We start from the raw sequence: 15,697 nt of genomic DNA, 5'->3' as shown, positions 1-15,697 counted from the left end.
TTGGCATAACCAACCTCTTAGTTAAGATATTCTAGAATTGAAAATCTTTAGGCACCAATTTGAGCTTCATGTTTTCTTCCAGTTCAGTGATGGCCAAGAGAGGAAATATTTGACCTTAAATACCAAGTCAATGAATAAGGATTGCAGCTTTTATAATGAACAGAGAATTATTTCAAGAACCAAAATATACAAAAGCAAATTGTTGTTAACCATGATTTTTGCAGATCATATGTATATATACATGGTGAACAGCAAGCCAATTTATACATCATAAAAAACTATTATTTCGAAGCAATGAACATACTCTTCCAGAGTGTGCACTAAGTATGCCCAAAGTTCTAGGCAGTCATAGAAAGGTAGATTAAACACACATCTTACAAATGCACACATATATCAGCAACAACAGATATTGTTGTGGCTCAAGTTGAATGTCAACGCCACTTAGAAGATAGAGCAGACAAATGAACTCTAATGGAGAATAATGAGAGGTAGAATCAAATGTATGTTTGTTTGAACTTAAGGAAGTGGTGGATTACATTTATAGCAATTTTATATGCTTCGCTTAAAACTAAAGAAAAATATCATAGATCTGTAGGGAAAATAAGTGAAAACTTGATTGTTTCATACAATCAGCGCAAGACTCAGAAGGCTGGCGTGCCCAAAAACCCTAGTGTGTTTAAATCTGGATTATCTGCTTGTTGAATGCAGTCTTCTTTCACCAAGTGGAACAGAATCACTTTACTTGCTAATAATTAAGAGTTGCAGGAACAGATAAAATTCTTTTCTATTTCTGTAAAAAGACTTTGCCTAGAAAAATGCCCCCGCAATACAAAAGCATTAATTTTGGCTGTACTATAATGAGTTTCATCTGTGCTTTCTACATGTGCAAAAAATTCCTGAAAGATCTCAGTTCTTAAGAATGCTTAGAATGCAATTCAAAGAATCATTAGAGTAGGGTTCTTCCAGACAAAGAGAATGTCCTGGGGGGGGGGGGGTGTTCCAAAGGGAAGCTACAGTATCTAATACAGACATAGATTGGTTCAATCCTGATGTGAAAAGCTGTACTGTCTACAATAGAATTTCATTCATATTTCTGTGCCAAATTTTTAATCTGTTAAACACACATCTATTTTAATATTATGATATGTTTGCATCTGCTCAAAGATAAATTCAACTAGTAACTGCTAATTCTGGTTTATTGTTCTACAGATCAATGCACTAAGATGCAAATACACATTCTAACTGCTCTTGGGTTTGGCAATGATGAAATATTTGAAAAATCAAGATTTCAGAGATGCATGCAAAGGTTGGAAATCAAGTCTGTGCTATCATTTGGACTCACATCTGTTGCACTCAAACTGTTGTGATGAACTTGGTCCAGGATAAGGCATGAGCAGAGTCCACTTCAGCTCAAGGCTTGTCTTGGAGCAAGACCATGAGACTTTCTATCATATTCAGCATTACTCCAATGAAGTTGGTGATCTGAGTCAGATTTAAGGAAAACTTCTCTGCACTGAAACAGAGTCAGAGAGTAGCTCACCTGTGAAAAGTGATTTCAACATAGAGCAAGAGTTTGTAACGTGTAGAGAGGCCTCTAAAGACAGTTTTTATGTAATAGTATCTAATAATTGATACTTGGAAGTGAGCAACAGCTCCCATTTAATGAAGACATGCAGTAACATAGCAAATCTAAGGGGAATAATAGTGATAAGTAAGAGTTAAGGAGCATCACCAAGACATAGGCAAATGGAAATGGTGCTAAGAAAATAAGAGTTTTTCAGACCAACTAGAGTTTTCTTTTACAGCTGCCTTTTTTAAAACACTCTTGGCAAGGGAAGGATTTTTTTTTCTTCTCCTTGCTTCTTTTTCATTTGGAAAAATGCATCAATCTTTAGATGAGGGAACACTGAGTCTTTAAGATTTGCTGATTGAAATTCAAAAGTTATCGGAAAGATCTGAGAAATTTGATAAGAAATTGGATAGACTGCTATCTCCTACAATAAAGGATGATGGAGTTGGAGTCCCAAAAAATAAAGAAATGAATGAAGATGAAGAAGACAACGGTAAGATAACAAATGAATTTAATGATGGAGGAAACTTGGGTGGAAATAGAAGAATATGGAAAAGTGAACTTGATATGCAGGAGTTCTATCCCTTTTTTCAAAAAACAGAGGGGGGGGAAAAGTGATGATGATAGAACTAAGAAGAGAAACTGCTTCAGAAATACGTTAAATCAAAGACATGCTAATATTAATACCAGTTCAAGGGCAACAAGGTCTTTTGAGAGATATTTCAAGCAAAAAAGTGCGGAGAGAAGTTTATAAAAACTTTATAAAGGAATTAGTAAAAAGATTGACACAACAACTGGCAAAAGAGACAAGATTCTTTTTTTACTGGAAAGATTCAGGTTGATAATGAACGTTGATGATAAAAAATTTAATTTGTGGTGATTAATAGTTAGTAACCTTAATACTTTATAGACTTTTCTTAGATTGTTTTTAAATGTTTATTCATTAAAAAGTAATACATTATGACAATAACAATGAAATAATAACTCTAATCAGTTAAAACAATTTGGATATAAATAGCAAATTGGGACCAGGGGGGAAAAAACTATGAATGTTATCAATAATTTTTTTTTAGATTTTGTTATAAAGAAGTAAATTTTTCTTCGGTCTAACGAGAGGAGAGGTGATATAAACAGTAAATAATCCTTAGTTACTTATAATAATAATAATGATAATAGTAATGAAATAATGTTTATGACTAGTAAAAGCCATTTGGATATAAATTGCAAATTGGGACCTGGGGAAAAAAACCTTATAAAACTTATTAACAAATTCTTGTTTAGACTATGCATAAAAATGTAGGTTTTTTTTTTCTTCTTTTGGGTCGGATGAGAGAAGATGTGATATACATAATAAATAATTCTTAATTAGCTACAATAATAATCAAAGAAATGTTAACGGATAATGTTCAATGATATTGGCATTGGTAAAGGCAATTGTATAAAAGCTTTAAATTGTGAATTGGAGGGGGGGAAGGGGGGAAAATGTTTAGATATTTTATTAATTGAGTTTTCTTTTAGAATATGTTATAAGATGTAATGCTATAGAAGATTTGTTGAGATTGTCAATGAATGCCAGAGGGTGGTTGTGTTTTTGAATGCAAATGATATCAGATAAAAGCACGTTTAAATAATTTCAGTTAAATGAGAATGGCGGTGTATTGATAGTAAAATACTTGGATTTTTGATGTAAAATGTACTATTCAATGGGAAGGAAATATATGTAATAATTATGATAGAAACGCACAAAAACTGTTTGTAACCATTCAACAGGATGTAATGAAGGATGATTCTTTTTTTTGTGTTTTTGTTTATTTAAAACAATTAAAAAAAAAATTTTAAAAAAGAGTTTTTCAGACCAACAGCTGTTTACCAGACACTCAGAATGAGTACAATTGCTATCTGAAAATAAAACAATGATGCCTCTAGTCCAGAATTGGCTTCCATCTTCAGCTCTGATTCAACATGTAATACAAAAGGAAAAGTGTAAAAACTAGTAATTCTCAGTCCAATAGGGATTCAAGCTACTGATATGTAAATGATCTACTGCAGACTTCCTGTTGTTTACAAAAAGAGCCACCATCTTCTAGTCCACTATAAGACTGTAAAAAAAAAAGACTGGGGTTCTTGTACCATTAGTCTTTTCATCTTACTAAATCCTATTAAAGAAAACTTGTGTTTGAAAAAAGAGTAACTCAATTCAGGCAGCTCTGAAATTAATTGACAAAATCAATTATATTTTCCGGAAGGCCATGCTGTAGCCCTTCTATAGCCTTTGAGACATGGACAATATACACTTTATCAAGAATGGATGCTGGGGCATTTGAAAGAAAGATTCCCATAAGCAGAAGAAATTTATCCTCTTTAACATCTCTGTAAGACCTATAACGCATAAAAAGTATAGCATATCAAGTGATAAATTGATATAAAGATGGCACTTATGAATATATGTAAAAAAATTTAAAAAATAGATCCCTTAAAATTGAGCGAGACAATGATTTTTTTATCCTTAGGAAAAGCGTTGAGATGATATGTAATAGAATCATTGCTACCGGTAAATAAATAAAATTGATGGTTCAGAAGATAAGACCATTTTATATATTGTTATTAATTATTGCAGCCTAACTTTGCATTGCTTAGAAGAAATTCTTTTCATCTCATTCTAGCTAACTGTCCATTTGAATGTGCAAAGCCATACATGATACTTTAGAACAATTAAATAATCTAATTTTACTACAGCAATTCGTAATATGCTGAGCAATATGACTTGTTCCTTTGTCAGATGGGCATCTTAATTTCAAAAATGTTGACTCTGTTAACTTTAGAAAGCTTCTCCACAAATGTACAGACATTCTTCCCATTGAAAATGCATATATTATTATTCTATGCATATCCAGTAAATCTGTTCTACAGGATGATAGCATAGTTATAAAATGCATTTATTTATTTTTCATTTTGTCAATCAGTTATCTGTTTTTATAGACCAAGTGTGAATAAGTGAGGGAAGGGGTACTACAGAGTCCTGTTTTTGCAGAAATCCTTGGCCACTTGGAACACTAATACTCCTATCAAGACAAGTAGACCTTTAATTACAGCTGAAACATCAAGCCAACCTATAGCAGCTATTACTTTTCTGAGAGCAGGAAAATGTGTATCTGAGTAACTTTTCAGTGTAGGGTTACATCCTCTCTAAATGTGATACTGGGTTTTGATTAACCACTCCAATGGTGGGAAGGAAGATTTATCACAATTGGAGTCTGATTAATCTTCTTCCAAGTCAGAAGATGCTTAAAGAAAATTTTATTTTACTCAGAAGAAGGCAAAGCAAGAGGAAAAAGAAAAGAGGTAACAATGGCTGAAAGCATAGTAAATACAGCAATGGAATTGATAATGCTGCCAGAATTATTGGGATACCAAAGTAACTGACAGATTAATTTAACATTTAAAGTTAACAATGGTTGCAAAATTGATATTGATGTAGCGGTCTTTTGTTGAGACTTAAACACTACAAGGAACATATCTGTGTAGCTAGTATTGCCCCAATTTTAGCATCATTTTTCAGTGTATGAATTGGAGGAAGCAGGAAGGAAATAATAGGAGCTTAATATCTGAAATTCTTCATACAAGTTGTGATATTAGTTTTGACACTGATAACTGTAGCATGGGTCTTCCAATATATTAATAATCAGAATGGGTGAAAATTATATATCCTATTAAGAGAGTATTATGCAACTTCTTTTGGCTTAGAGCAAATAAATAAATACTATAAATAGCACTTACTATTTATTGTTTCCATGAGAAAACACATTTTCAGTGAAAAAACACTGAAAATTCAAAGACCATCTAGGTGTGGTTTAGGGTTACATGAAATTTTGGGCAGGGAATGGGCAAATCTTGAATAGCTAAGTTTGAAATTGACAAATTGTTATGCTGGGGGATCCAGCTGGACAGAGATCAATGAATTGTGCAGCTACCAGAATCTAGTTTGATTAACAGCTCCTGAGTACAATGAAGTGGCTGAAATGAAGTACCTGAAATAATGCCAAAAGATGGAGAGAGATCCCTGGCCTGTAACATCTTCCCAAAAAAAGAGTGAAAAAAAGAAAAGAAGTGTATCAAGTATTTGTAGTCAAATGTTACCATCTATGAGATGAACCTTACCAAGGCAGAAAAGATACTGAGCATGGCAGATAATGACAGAACATTTCTCTCATAACAGTGTTCTAAACAAAGTCTAAAACAGATGATAAACATGGGTTCTAACTGCTCCCCTCCTCAAAAAAAAATACAAAGGGGAGAAGGAGAAACATATAGATTGGTACAAATGTATGACTAGAAATCTCCTCTAAAACTCTTCAAATAGGACTGAATGTTGCAAAGTTCATATTTCAACTCACTTCACACCACGAGATGAGGGGCGTATACATTTTATAATTAAATAATAATAAATATCCTTAATCAACTGAAACCTACCCATATGGATTTATTAACTTACTGTTGTGTTAAATAATACATAATTAGTAGACGGCTGTGAATGTACAATTTTTGATAGGTTAAGCACTACCCAGTTATAAAATACTATCAGGATTAAGACAATCCCCCATATCATGTAGCCTGCTAGTTAATTAGCAAACTATTTGTTTTTGATTTTCCAGGAAGAAAAGTTTTATGCAAGACATTCTTACATTTTGTGGGAGTAGACCACAAGTTTGAGATATTTTAAATTTTATTTTTGCCCCCCCCCCAATCTGCATTTCAAAAGGTAAAAATGTACTAAATTATTAAAGTTTAGAATTAGATCTCTAAAGAGCCCACTACTAAAATATATTAGTTATCTAATTAAGAACATATAAAATCCTAGGAAACAAAGTTCTTCAAAATTTATATATGACAAAAGCAAGACAGGTAACAGTGCACTTTAAATAAAAATAACAAATTCACTTTGAAATATCATTGAAATAACACCTAATGAGCATAATTTGGCTTATATGAAGCAGAAACTGGAAATTAAAATAGAAGAGTAGAATTTTTGATCTGCAGAAAGCCAATAGGTAACTCCAGCCACTGGCTCAATCCATGAAAGAAAATATATGGTATGAAAAGCATCATCTGCTCATGCTCTCCAATGATCAGATTGTTCACAACCTTGAACAGCTTTTAACCTTGAACAGTTTCTAACCAATTAATAGATTTATAGAGATTAAATTCATTTCATAATTCACTAGCTACAGATGCTACAAATAAAATTTCATGTAGCCTTGTAACTATGCCACTGTAACAAAGCAAGTGATATTTTGTATACATTAAAGGTAGTCCTCAATTTACGACCATAATTGGGACCTGAATTTGCATTATTGATGTGGTTATTAAGTGAGACACACCAGATTTTATGATCTTTTTGGTAGATTTCTTAAGAGAATTATATGGGAATTAAGAGAATCTAGCTTCCTTCATCAATTTTGATGAAGATTATAAATGCCAAATGATAAGGCAATTATTGTAATACATGCTGGTTGCCATGCACCTGAATTTGACCATGTGACCGTGGGGATGCCGTGATTGTCTTAAGTGCAAGGACAAGTCATAAATTTCTTTTTTCAATGCCATTTGTTAAATGAATGGTTGTAACTTGAGGAGCACCTGTACTGACTCATGATCCAACTACTACCTTCTAAACAACCTTCTCTTGAAATGTGGGCCAGATATAAGTCCCAAATATACAATATCATTTACAGGTAGCCCTTGACATATGACCATAATTGGGACAAGAATTTCCATTGCTTAGTAAAATGGTTAAGTGAGTTACACCTGGCTACGACCTTTTTCGGCATGGTTGGTAAGCAAATCACTGCAGTTATAAAGTAAATCATGCAGTTGTTAAGTCAATTCAGTTGTCCCCCATTGATCTTGACAGCTGGGGCTCCCATGATCCTGGAATCTGCAACCATTATAAATATATGCCTATTGCCAAACACCCAAATTTTGGTCATGTAACCATGGACATGCTGCATTAATCATAACTGCCAAAACTGGTCATAAGGCACTTTTTTCAGTGCCATTGTATCTTCAAATAGTTGCTAAACAAATGGTTATAAGTCAAAGACTACCTGCATAAGCTTTAATCATATTTTACATTTTCATGATGAATTTCAACCTATGTTTGGTATAACTTAGATATAAGTTATAGATATAATGTTATCTTGTTCCAAGTAAGAATTAAAATATTTAAATGTAATAAAATCTGTATGGCTCATGAAGAATGCCTAAGAATAGTCTAATTTTAACAATAAGATAAATACTGTTATTTCCAGATATGAATGTTCAAATATCATATAAATCCTTCAAAGGTTTCTAGTTCACATTTCTCAAATTATATCTTGATAGTTTCACAAAACCTTGCTACAATCTCAGTATGTTCAGTTCAGCAGTATAACTAAGCCTCTTCCACGACAATTTAATCAATTTAGCAAGGTTTGTTCTGAATAAATCCATGTTGTCTACTAAGCTCTCTTCAAGTAAAAAAAAAAAACTATACAGAATTTTTTTAAAAATCTATTATTAAAATATACTGTACTTTGAACAAGCAACAAAGTAAAGTTTTAGGATATAAATTACCAAGTCTGTATTTTTGTCATTTAGGTGAAGATGCAACACAGTATATTTCTAAAAAGAGGAGGATGAACCAAGTCTAGTAACATTTAATAATTAACTATGTATCTTTAAAGTAACTATTCAATCTAACTGAAAATGACTGTTTAATGACAAGTACTTTGGTATATGGTTCTAGCATATAAAATAAGATTGACTATTTTAAACTTTTCTTCACATGTAAAGAGGAATTGAAATCATAATTATTGTTCAATTTAAGATTTCAGATGTGGTATGTTCCTGTATCATCAATTTTGCAATTCAGTTGTTTGAATTAATTATGCAATGCATTGTCTTCTTTTCTGAAATTACCTGGAATTTTTGTGAATAATCTTCCTCTGATTTCCAACACTTAATAATTTCATCAAAATGGGACTATTATATGATATGCTCCCAGGTTTGTAATGGTTCCAGATCATAGAGATATCTTTGTTTATTGTACTGCTATCTAGATTCTAGATCGTACTGATCAATTATTTGATCATGTTTTTTCTTCCATTCTCAACTATATTTAATATCAATTTATGGAATGTAAATCAAGAGTTCAAATATAAAATTATTAGTTTTCCCTTCACACTTTTTTTCTGTTATAAACAGATCTCACACTCTTCTGATCAGGATTGATTTAGGAAGCTTCATCTGCCACCTTTCTTCAAATAGAACTTATTTTGTTCCAGATTAGAGAAAACTATTTTACATAATGGTATACTGCAGGTGTTAATCAAGGACCAGTCATTTGGGTTTTTTTTCCTTCCTCTTGTCTTCATTCATTTTCAATTCATCTACAATTATTTTTTTGGAAGTCCTATTTTTCTTAATGCACTTTTTAAATGTTTTAATATTTTCTCAAGAAGTATTTCTAAAACATCTTCCTTGAGGGGAAAAATACAATTTAAATCTCTCTGCATCCACAAGATCAATTGCAGAAGATGTTATTCTTCAAAAATCTGAGGTAATAAATCTATGGCAATTTCAATCCCTACATTCAAATACAATGAGATTTCTCAGTAAACATGAGTGGAATTGCTCTACAATTCTGAAACTATAACAATTCCTACATTAAGAATTTGGAATTAGTCAATCATAATTCTAGTGTTGGTTTGACATAGATCTTTACAACATGTCTTTGCCCTGATTCATACACCACACTAAACCATAATATGGCTTTGCTTGATTCTAGTTTAGGATGCTGTGAAGGCAGTTTTGATGTAATCCTTGGTTTATGACTCTTTATTGACCGTCTGAAGTTACAACGGTGCTGAAAAAAGTGACTTATGATTGGTACACTTATGACCATCACGGCATCCCCATGGTCACATGATTGAGGTTTGGGTTCTTGGCAATTGACATACATTTATGGAAGTTGCAGTGTCCTGGGGCCACATGACTGCCATTTGTGACCTTCCCAGCTTGCTTCCAGCAAGCAAATTGAATGGGGAAAGCCAGATTCACTGAATGACCATCTGATTCACTTAACCACAGTGATTCATTTCATGACCGCAGGGAAAAAAAAGTTGTAAAACCGGGTTTGAGTCAGTTAACAATCACATTGCTTAGAAATGGAAATTCTGATCCCAATTGTATTCTTAAGTCCAGAACTGCCTGTATATGCTAAAGCACGCTTAGGTACTATAGCTTTTTGTGATTTAGGAATGTAGACTGTGAACAGATATGGTTTGAGCAACAGGCCATTTCTTTGTAACTGCCAGTATGTAATAAGAAATAATACTCTTCTACAATTATGATATTTTGAAACTACCTGCTGTGCATTGTCAAAAATGTATTCCTGCAGCAATTGTATAGTATCTTTCCACACCAAGGATATTCAACTATCTTTTAGACTACAAGCATTTTTACCTTTGTCTTGCACTTCTTTTGAAAACCGTTCCCTTTCAATAGCTGATTCCCGTTCTATCCGTTCAATTTCAGCCAATGCATCCAATTCTACTTCATCATATGGCGTAATAGTCCCGTGCTGTGAAACCTGTGGATGTGTCTGTACCAAAGGATTTTGAGGTTGTTTTGCAGAAACTGAAGTGTTCGGTTGTAAAACAGGCACTTGTTGCGCCTGGAGGAATGCTGTTTGTTCATGCTGCGGTAAACACTGAGCAGCATTTAGAGGCCTATTAATATCCTGTGGAGTAACTGGCGTTTTAGATGTCTGTCCTGGATACTGCACATTAAAAGAAATATCCCCTTCCGATGCATTACTGTTTTCCAAACCAGAAAGCATGTCATCTTGCTGGTCCATATCTGAAGATCTTATACGACTGAGTCTTAATGTAAGTTTAGTCGAGTCCTTGGATGGAGAACTAATAATATCATACATTGCAGCTTTTTCAGTCTGGTCTTTTTCATCCTTGACTAATTTCATTTTCTTTTGTTTCTTTTGCTTTCTTTCTGGAGAATCTAACAATATGTCTGGGGGAACATCTCTAGGTGATGAATAAGGTGGAGGTTGAGATGGAAGTATTAAAGGTGGTCTTGATCCTAGAACAATAATTTAGAAAAACTGAGTAGTTATGTAGATTCATATTTTCATGAGAGCACACACAATGTAATCACCTTTATTAACAATTCATATTAATACATATATATGTATTTACAAAATAAAAAATGAGTTCTGAAAATAACCACTACAACAAAATCTATGCCTACCAATCTGGCAATCCACATCTAGCAGAAAAGTCATTCTAAAAAAAAATGCAATACTTTTGATGTAATACATTCACATTTCAGTTCCGGATGTGAGCTATTAGAAACAAATATTAAACAAACATCAGCCAATGCAAGGTTAGCCCTGAAATGGTTAGTCACACACTATAATGATGAAAGCACAAATATAGACAATAAAACTCCATTACAATATACACACATAACATCAAACATAAAAAGCTTTCATATTTTATACACAGGAAAATAATTTTTAATGGCTAGCAGATTACGTGCCTTTGCTTTTTTTAGTGATTAACTGAAATCATTTGTACATACAAATTGTTGCAAATTTACATACTTGAGAGTAGTTGCCATAACATTATGTACATTATGTTATTGTTTATAAGCATCACATCCTCTCCAATGTTCAGACAATGTATTTCAAGGGAATAAGCAAAGTAGATTTCTTATCACATCTTTTAATAAAACAAATGCATTTCTTTTCTCTGACAAACTTTTACCTTATTTTTGTCTCAATAAAATACTGGGATATCATCTAGAATCCATTAAACAATTCAAGTGGGGATAAAATTCATAAATAAAATTTAAAAACAAACAATTATTCAAATGGTTATTTGCCAACTAAAATGTTTTGCTTTTTTAGTTAGGTCTTCCTGTTCTTCAGAAATAAGGTAGGAACAGATTGCTAATTTATATGATGCTGTTGTGTTTTCAACTAGCATCACAGATATGAAAATTTAAGATTGATTTAAAACATCATATTCTGTGAAGCAACTAGGAAGCACTACTTAATAATATTGTGTGTGTGTGTGTGTGTTGTATTTGTGCTGATAAATAAATAAAGGGAGACTATCAGCACAAATACAACACAAATGTAACAAAGGCAACAGTAAAAATATTGGGTTTCTGTCTGGATGGTCTCTTATGACGAGCCGATGGACAGAGAATGGAAGCAGTGAACTTCCTCCCATATTTGGGCATACCAGAGGTTGTGACTTTCCATATATACACTTGAAAAATAAAATCTAAATATAACACAGGCATGTATTTGTCACCTTCATTTTTATAGTTTAATATATAAGCAATTGTATAGTAGATTTCTTCCTTGCCCAAAGCAATCACACCAGCATATGATACGGAGTTCACAACACGTTTTCAGGATCCCAGATAAAGTACAAAATAAATTGTGAACAGTCTCTTATAAAAAGTATCATAAGAAACATTATGTACTCTTGAACTTTAGAAGCTGGAAGTTTCATTTTTTTTTCATTTATTTTGCATTAAAAATGAATTACCTACAGAACACAGTATTAATTAGAATATTAGGTATTCTTTAAAGAATAAAAAAGAATATGCAATTTATGTTAACAGCACTAAAGCATTTGCATATGCATTCATCTCAAACTGATGGGAGAGGTAAGAATTCCTAATGAAAACTTTCTTGAAAATAAATTATGCCACTAAGCAAACTGCATAAAAGGACTATGGAATTGCTCTTCTACATTTTTTCAAAACAAGCTTCTAATAAATCTTCTTTGAGTACAGTTATTCTGGACAAGATTTCAGTTACATTAACCATTTACTTCCAACTAACTTTGAGATATTACAAAACAGAAATCAGCAAGGGAAATACTGAACCTGAAGCTCTGATATATGCAATCTTTTGAAAAATATTTTGCAAATAAATACAACTAAAATATATAGGAAGACAAGCATACAGACTACAGCTCTATCTAGATTAAAAAACACATTTTTGCAAATATTTTATCGGGTAGCTTGATCTACCTGAAAATTTCCTTGATTGATTATCTTTAAAAAAGAACCCTACTGAGAATAAGAGGTCTTTTAATTATATCTGTTTTGCTTCTTAAGCCTTGAACAAGTAATTCATATGCAACTTGAATAAATAGCTCAGTTTGATTAGTATCAGCAATTTTCAGGTTGCTCTATTAGAATGTTCATCAAGAGATGCTTTGCTATTCCAATAGTAAATCTATTATTCCATTTTGTTACTTTTTTTCCCAACCAGGAGTTGGTGGATTAAACAAACACTAATTTATCTTTTCTTAATTGGATCCTTATAGCCTTTCCTTCCATTAAAGTAAATGTTCAACTGTTTTTACAGGTGAGTCAATTTCACTCTAAAGCACAATACATTTATGTTTGATAACTTAGTATATATTTAGGAAATACTAGAAAATACATTGTTCCAGATCATGAGCTGTCTTATTGCGTCTTAATTCTCCCCCCCCTTTAAATTCCCAAACCCAAATTCCTCCTTTTCACAAAAGTTATGTTTGTTTATTATAATTAAAAAATTTCAACATTCTTCATTTTTATTCACTAATACTATTCTTAGTTATTGAACTCCAGTCCATAGTTGATTTTTTAAATAAATTCACTAATAATTTTATCCAAAATAGAATGGTTTGTAGAAATCTATAAAGTTCAGCAATTCAGAGATTTCACAGCATGCAAATCTTAAAACACTTTTACAGGTTAATGAACTACAAATCTATTCAAAGCCGTTACTTTAGGTTTGACAACAACAGGATCTAAAAGAAGGACATACAGTTGTAACATAATTAATTTGAATGCATAAATAAATAAATAATTTTATACTGAAATATTAGAACAAGGTAGTATTTTATAAATTAAACTTCACAAGTGAAACTGACAAATATTTAAAATTTGGCCTGATGCCGCATACTGTATATAATCAATTCAGTCTTTTAAGTATTAAATGTTCTCTTCTCCATTAAATAGAAACAAGTTGTAAGTTACAAACAAAAAATCAACATATTTACCCCCACAAACATTTTTATATCTTTATACATAATCTGCCCTCAATAATTTTCTCTCACTTCCTGGAAGAGGACAAAGGAAAATAAACTCAAATTTGAGAAACTGATCATATGATCATATTCTACTGTATAAATACTCGTGTTATTTTTTGGATTTATCAGTAATTAATCTACCATAATGTAGATTAATGTACCCTAATGGCTCTGTGACAATGATTATTAAAAGAGTAAATACTTACCTGTAGCAAGTTATCAAAATTTGTACCAGAATCTTGGACTTTTCTTAAAATCAAGAGGACTTTTAGAATGAATACACAAGTTCTAATACACAAAATCCTAATATACCAAAAATAACAAGCGTACACATTTCTGAGCAACAAAAGCATACTTCTGGTTTAACAAGATGGAGATAAAATAGAATGGAAATGAATCATTTTTGAATGCTCTAAGAAAAGATCAGTTACTATCCAAAAAGTAAATAGCCATCCTTTCTGAAATGATATTTCTTATAAATTAAGTGCAGTACTAATGTTAGTTCTGGCATTTATTATAGAAAAGAATAAAAAAATCCAATGTGTCAAACAAAATCAGTATGCTTAAATAGAAAATTCACCAAAAAAAAATCACAAAAATGTCTATCATTCTATAACTAATTAAAATAATTAATTTAGCAGTGATTAATATAATTAAATCATCTCCACTAACATTTTAATACCAATGGTTAATAGGTATACAAATACCACACCCAAAAACATATTAAGGGACAAATACTTAGAATATAATTTAAGCTAAGAATTTGTTGAGCTATTGAATGGTTAAATATCATACTTTTTTAATTCATAAAAAATAATATAAAAATCTGAATGTTCTCTAAATATTTAATGAACACAATAAAGTAATCCAAGATTTTTTTTATCTTCTATATAGCAGCCTAGTCGATGAACATTCTTTCAGACCACCCAAGAAGAGTTTTCTAGATGAAGTAGATGAATGATCAAGATAACTCCCCTTTTACTTTTTTCCTGTAATTACTATTGTCAGCTTAGCATGTACTAAAGTGAAAATCAAAGCCAAAGTGAATATGTGTATATTTTTAAATATGTATATAATTAATTCTCCAGTTGAAAATACCTTTCTTTTAAAGTAGAACTAGCTTGCACAATTGATTTTCCTCACAGGAATAACATGTTTATTTAGAGATCCATTTAGTTGGAAGGCTGACACAAGTCTTTACAAGTCATGCTATATTTGTTATCATCTGCTATTGTAATAAAGAAAATAAATATCTACTATTGTTAATAAAATTTAATTAGAAAGAATTAAGATAGCATTATGATATTAATTATTAAGATAAAAGTTTCATCCATAAAATCAACAACATCAGAAGTCCATTTTTTTTTTAGAACAAGGATGGGCAATCTTTCAGTGATCAGGGGCACACAGTTTTTTTTTAAAGATTTTTTTGGTTTTTAAATACTACATTTGCTGAATAATAACATTATGACTTCAGAGAAAGGCAGAACAAAGATCTGCAGACTACCTGCTGAGGGGGTTGATTTGTATCTCTCTGTAACACCTATAAGTGATGGAACAGTTTGAAACTTTGAAAGGCACTTGAATCAAATCATCCCTTTAATATGATTCAGTGCTTCAAAACTTGAAAATTGCATATGTGAAGACAAACTTTTTATCAAATTAACTGTTCAAATCAAATAGACTCAATAGTCAAAGTAAACTGACTGTTCAGATTCTTAGTCAGATCACATTGATTCATTAGATCAGGGCTGTCAAACTCTCGGCCCACGTGTGTCACGTGCTGTCCATGCCCACGCCCAGTTGAGTAAAGGGGGGGAACGTCCCGATACATCATGTGATGACACCATAATGACGTGAGTTTGACACCCCTCCATTGGAAAATGAGTGTTCAATATTTCAGCTTGCCTGGGCTATACTGAGTGAAGAGGAACTGTCTTGGGCTGAATATAAAATATATAATATACTG

At 31.9% G+C, this 15,697-nt stretch overlaps 1 protein-coding gene across 3 annotated transcripts in view; it reads right to left on the bottom strand.

Moving 5' to 3' along the window:
* The window catches only part of NIPBL (NIPBL cohesin loading factor), a 155,736-nt gene that overhangs the window by 64,252 nt on the left and 75,787 nt on the right, over positions 1 to 15,697 (bottom strand). For 2 of the 3 annotated variants that reach the window (XM_087715423.1, XM_087715424.1), the window contains exon 9: positions 10,073 to 10,705. The exons of the other annotated variant lie outside the window; for it this stretch is intronic. In XM_087715423.1, coding sequence (XP_087571549.1) covers positions 10,073 to 10,705 — 633 coding nt within the window. The remainder of the gene's footprint in view (positions 1 to 10,072; positions 10,706 to 15,697) is intronic. 3 annotated transcript variants of the gene reach the window in all.

This window comes from Thamnophis sirtalis, unplaced genomic scaffold (genome assembly GCF_051295495.1).
Source record: "Thamnophis sirtalis isolate CommonGarterSnake01/CBP01778 unplaced genomic scaffold, rThaSir2_p1.2 scaffold_5, whole genome shotgun sequence".
NCBI lineage: Eukaryota > Metazoa > Chordata > Lepidosauria > Squamata > Natricidae > Thamnophis > Thamnophis sirtalis.
The sequence above is the reverse complement of the archived record's forward strand: the minus strand, read 5'-3'. Positions and strand labels throughout refer to the sequence as shown.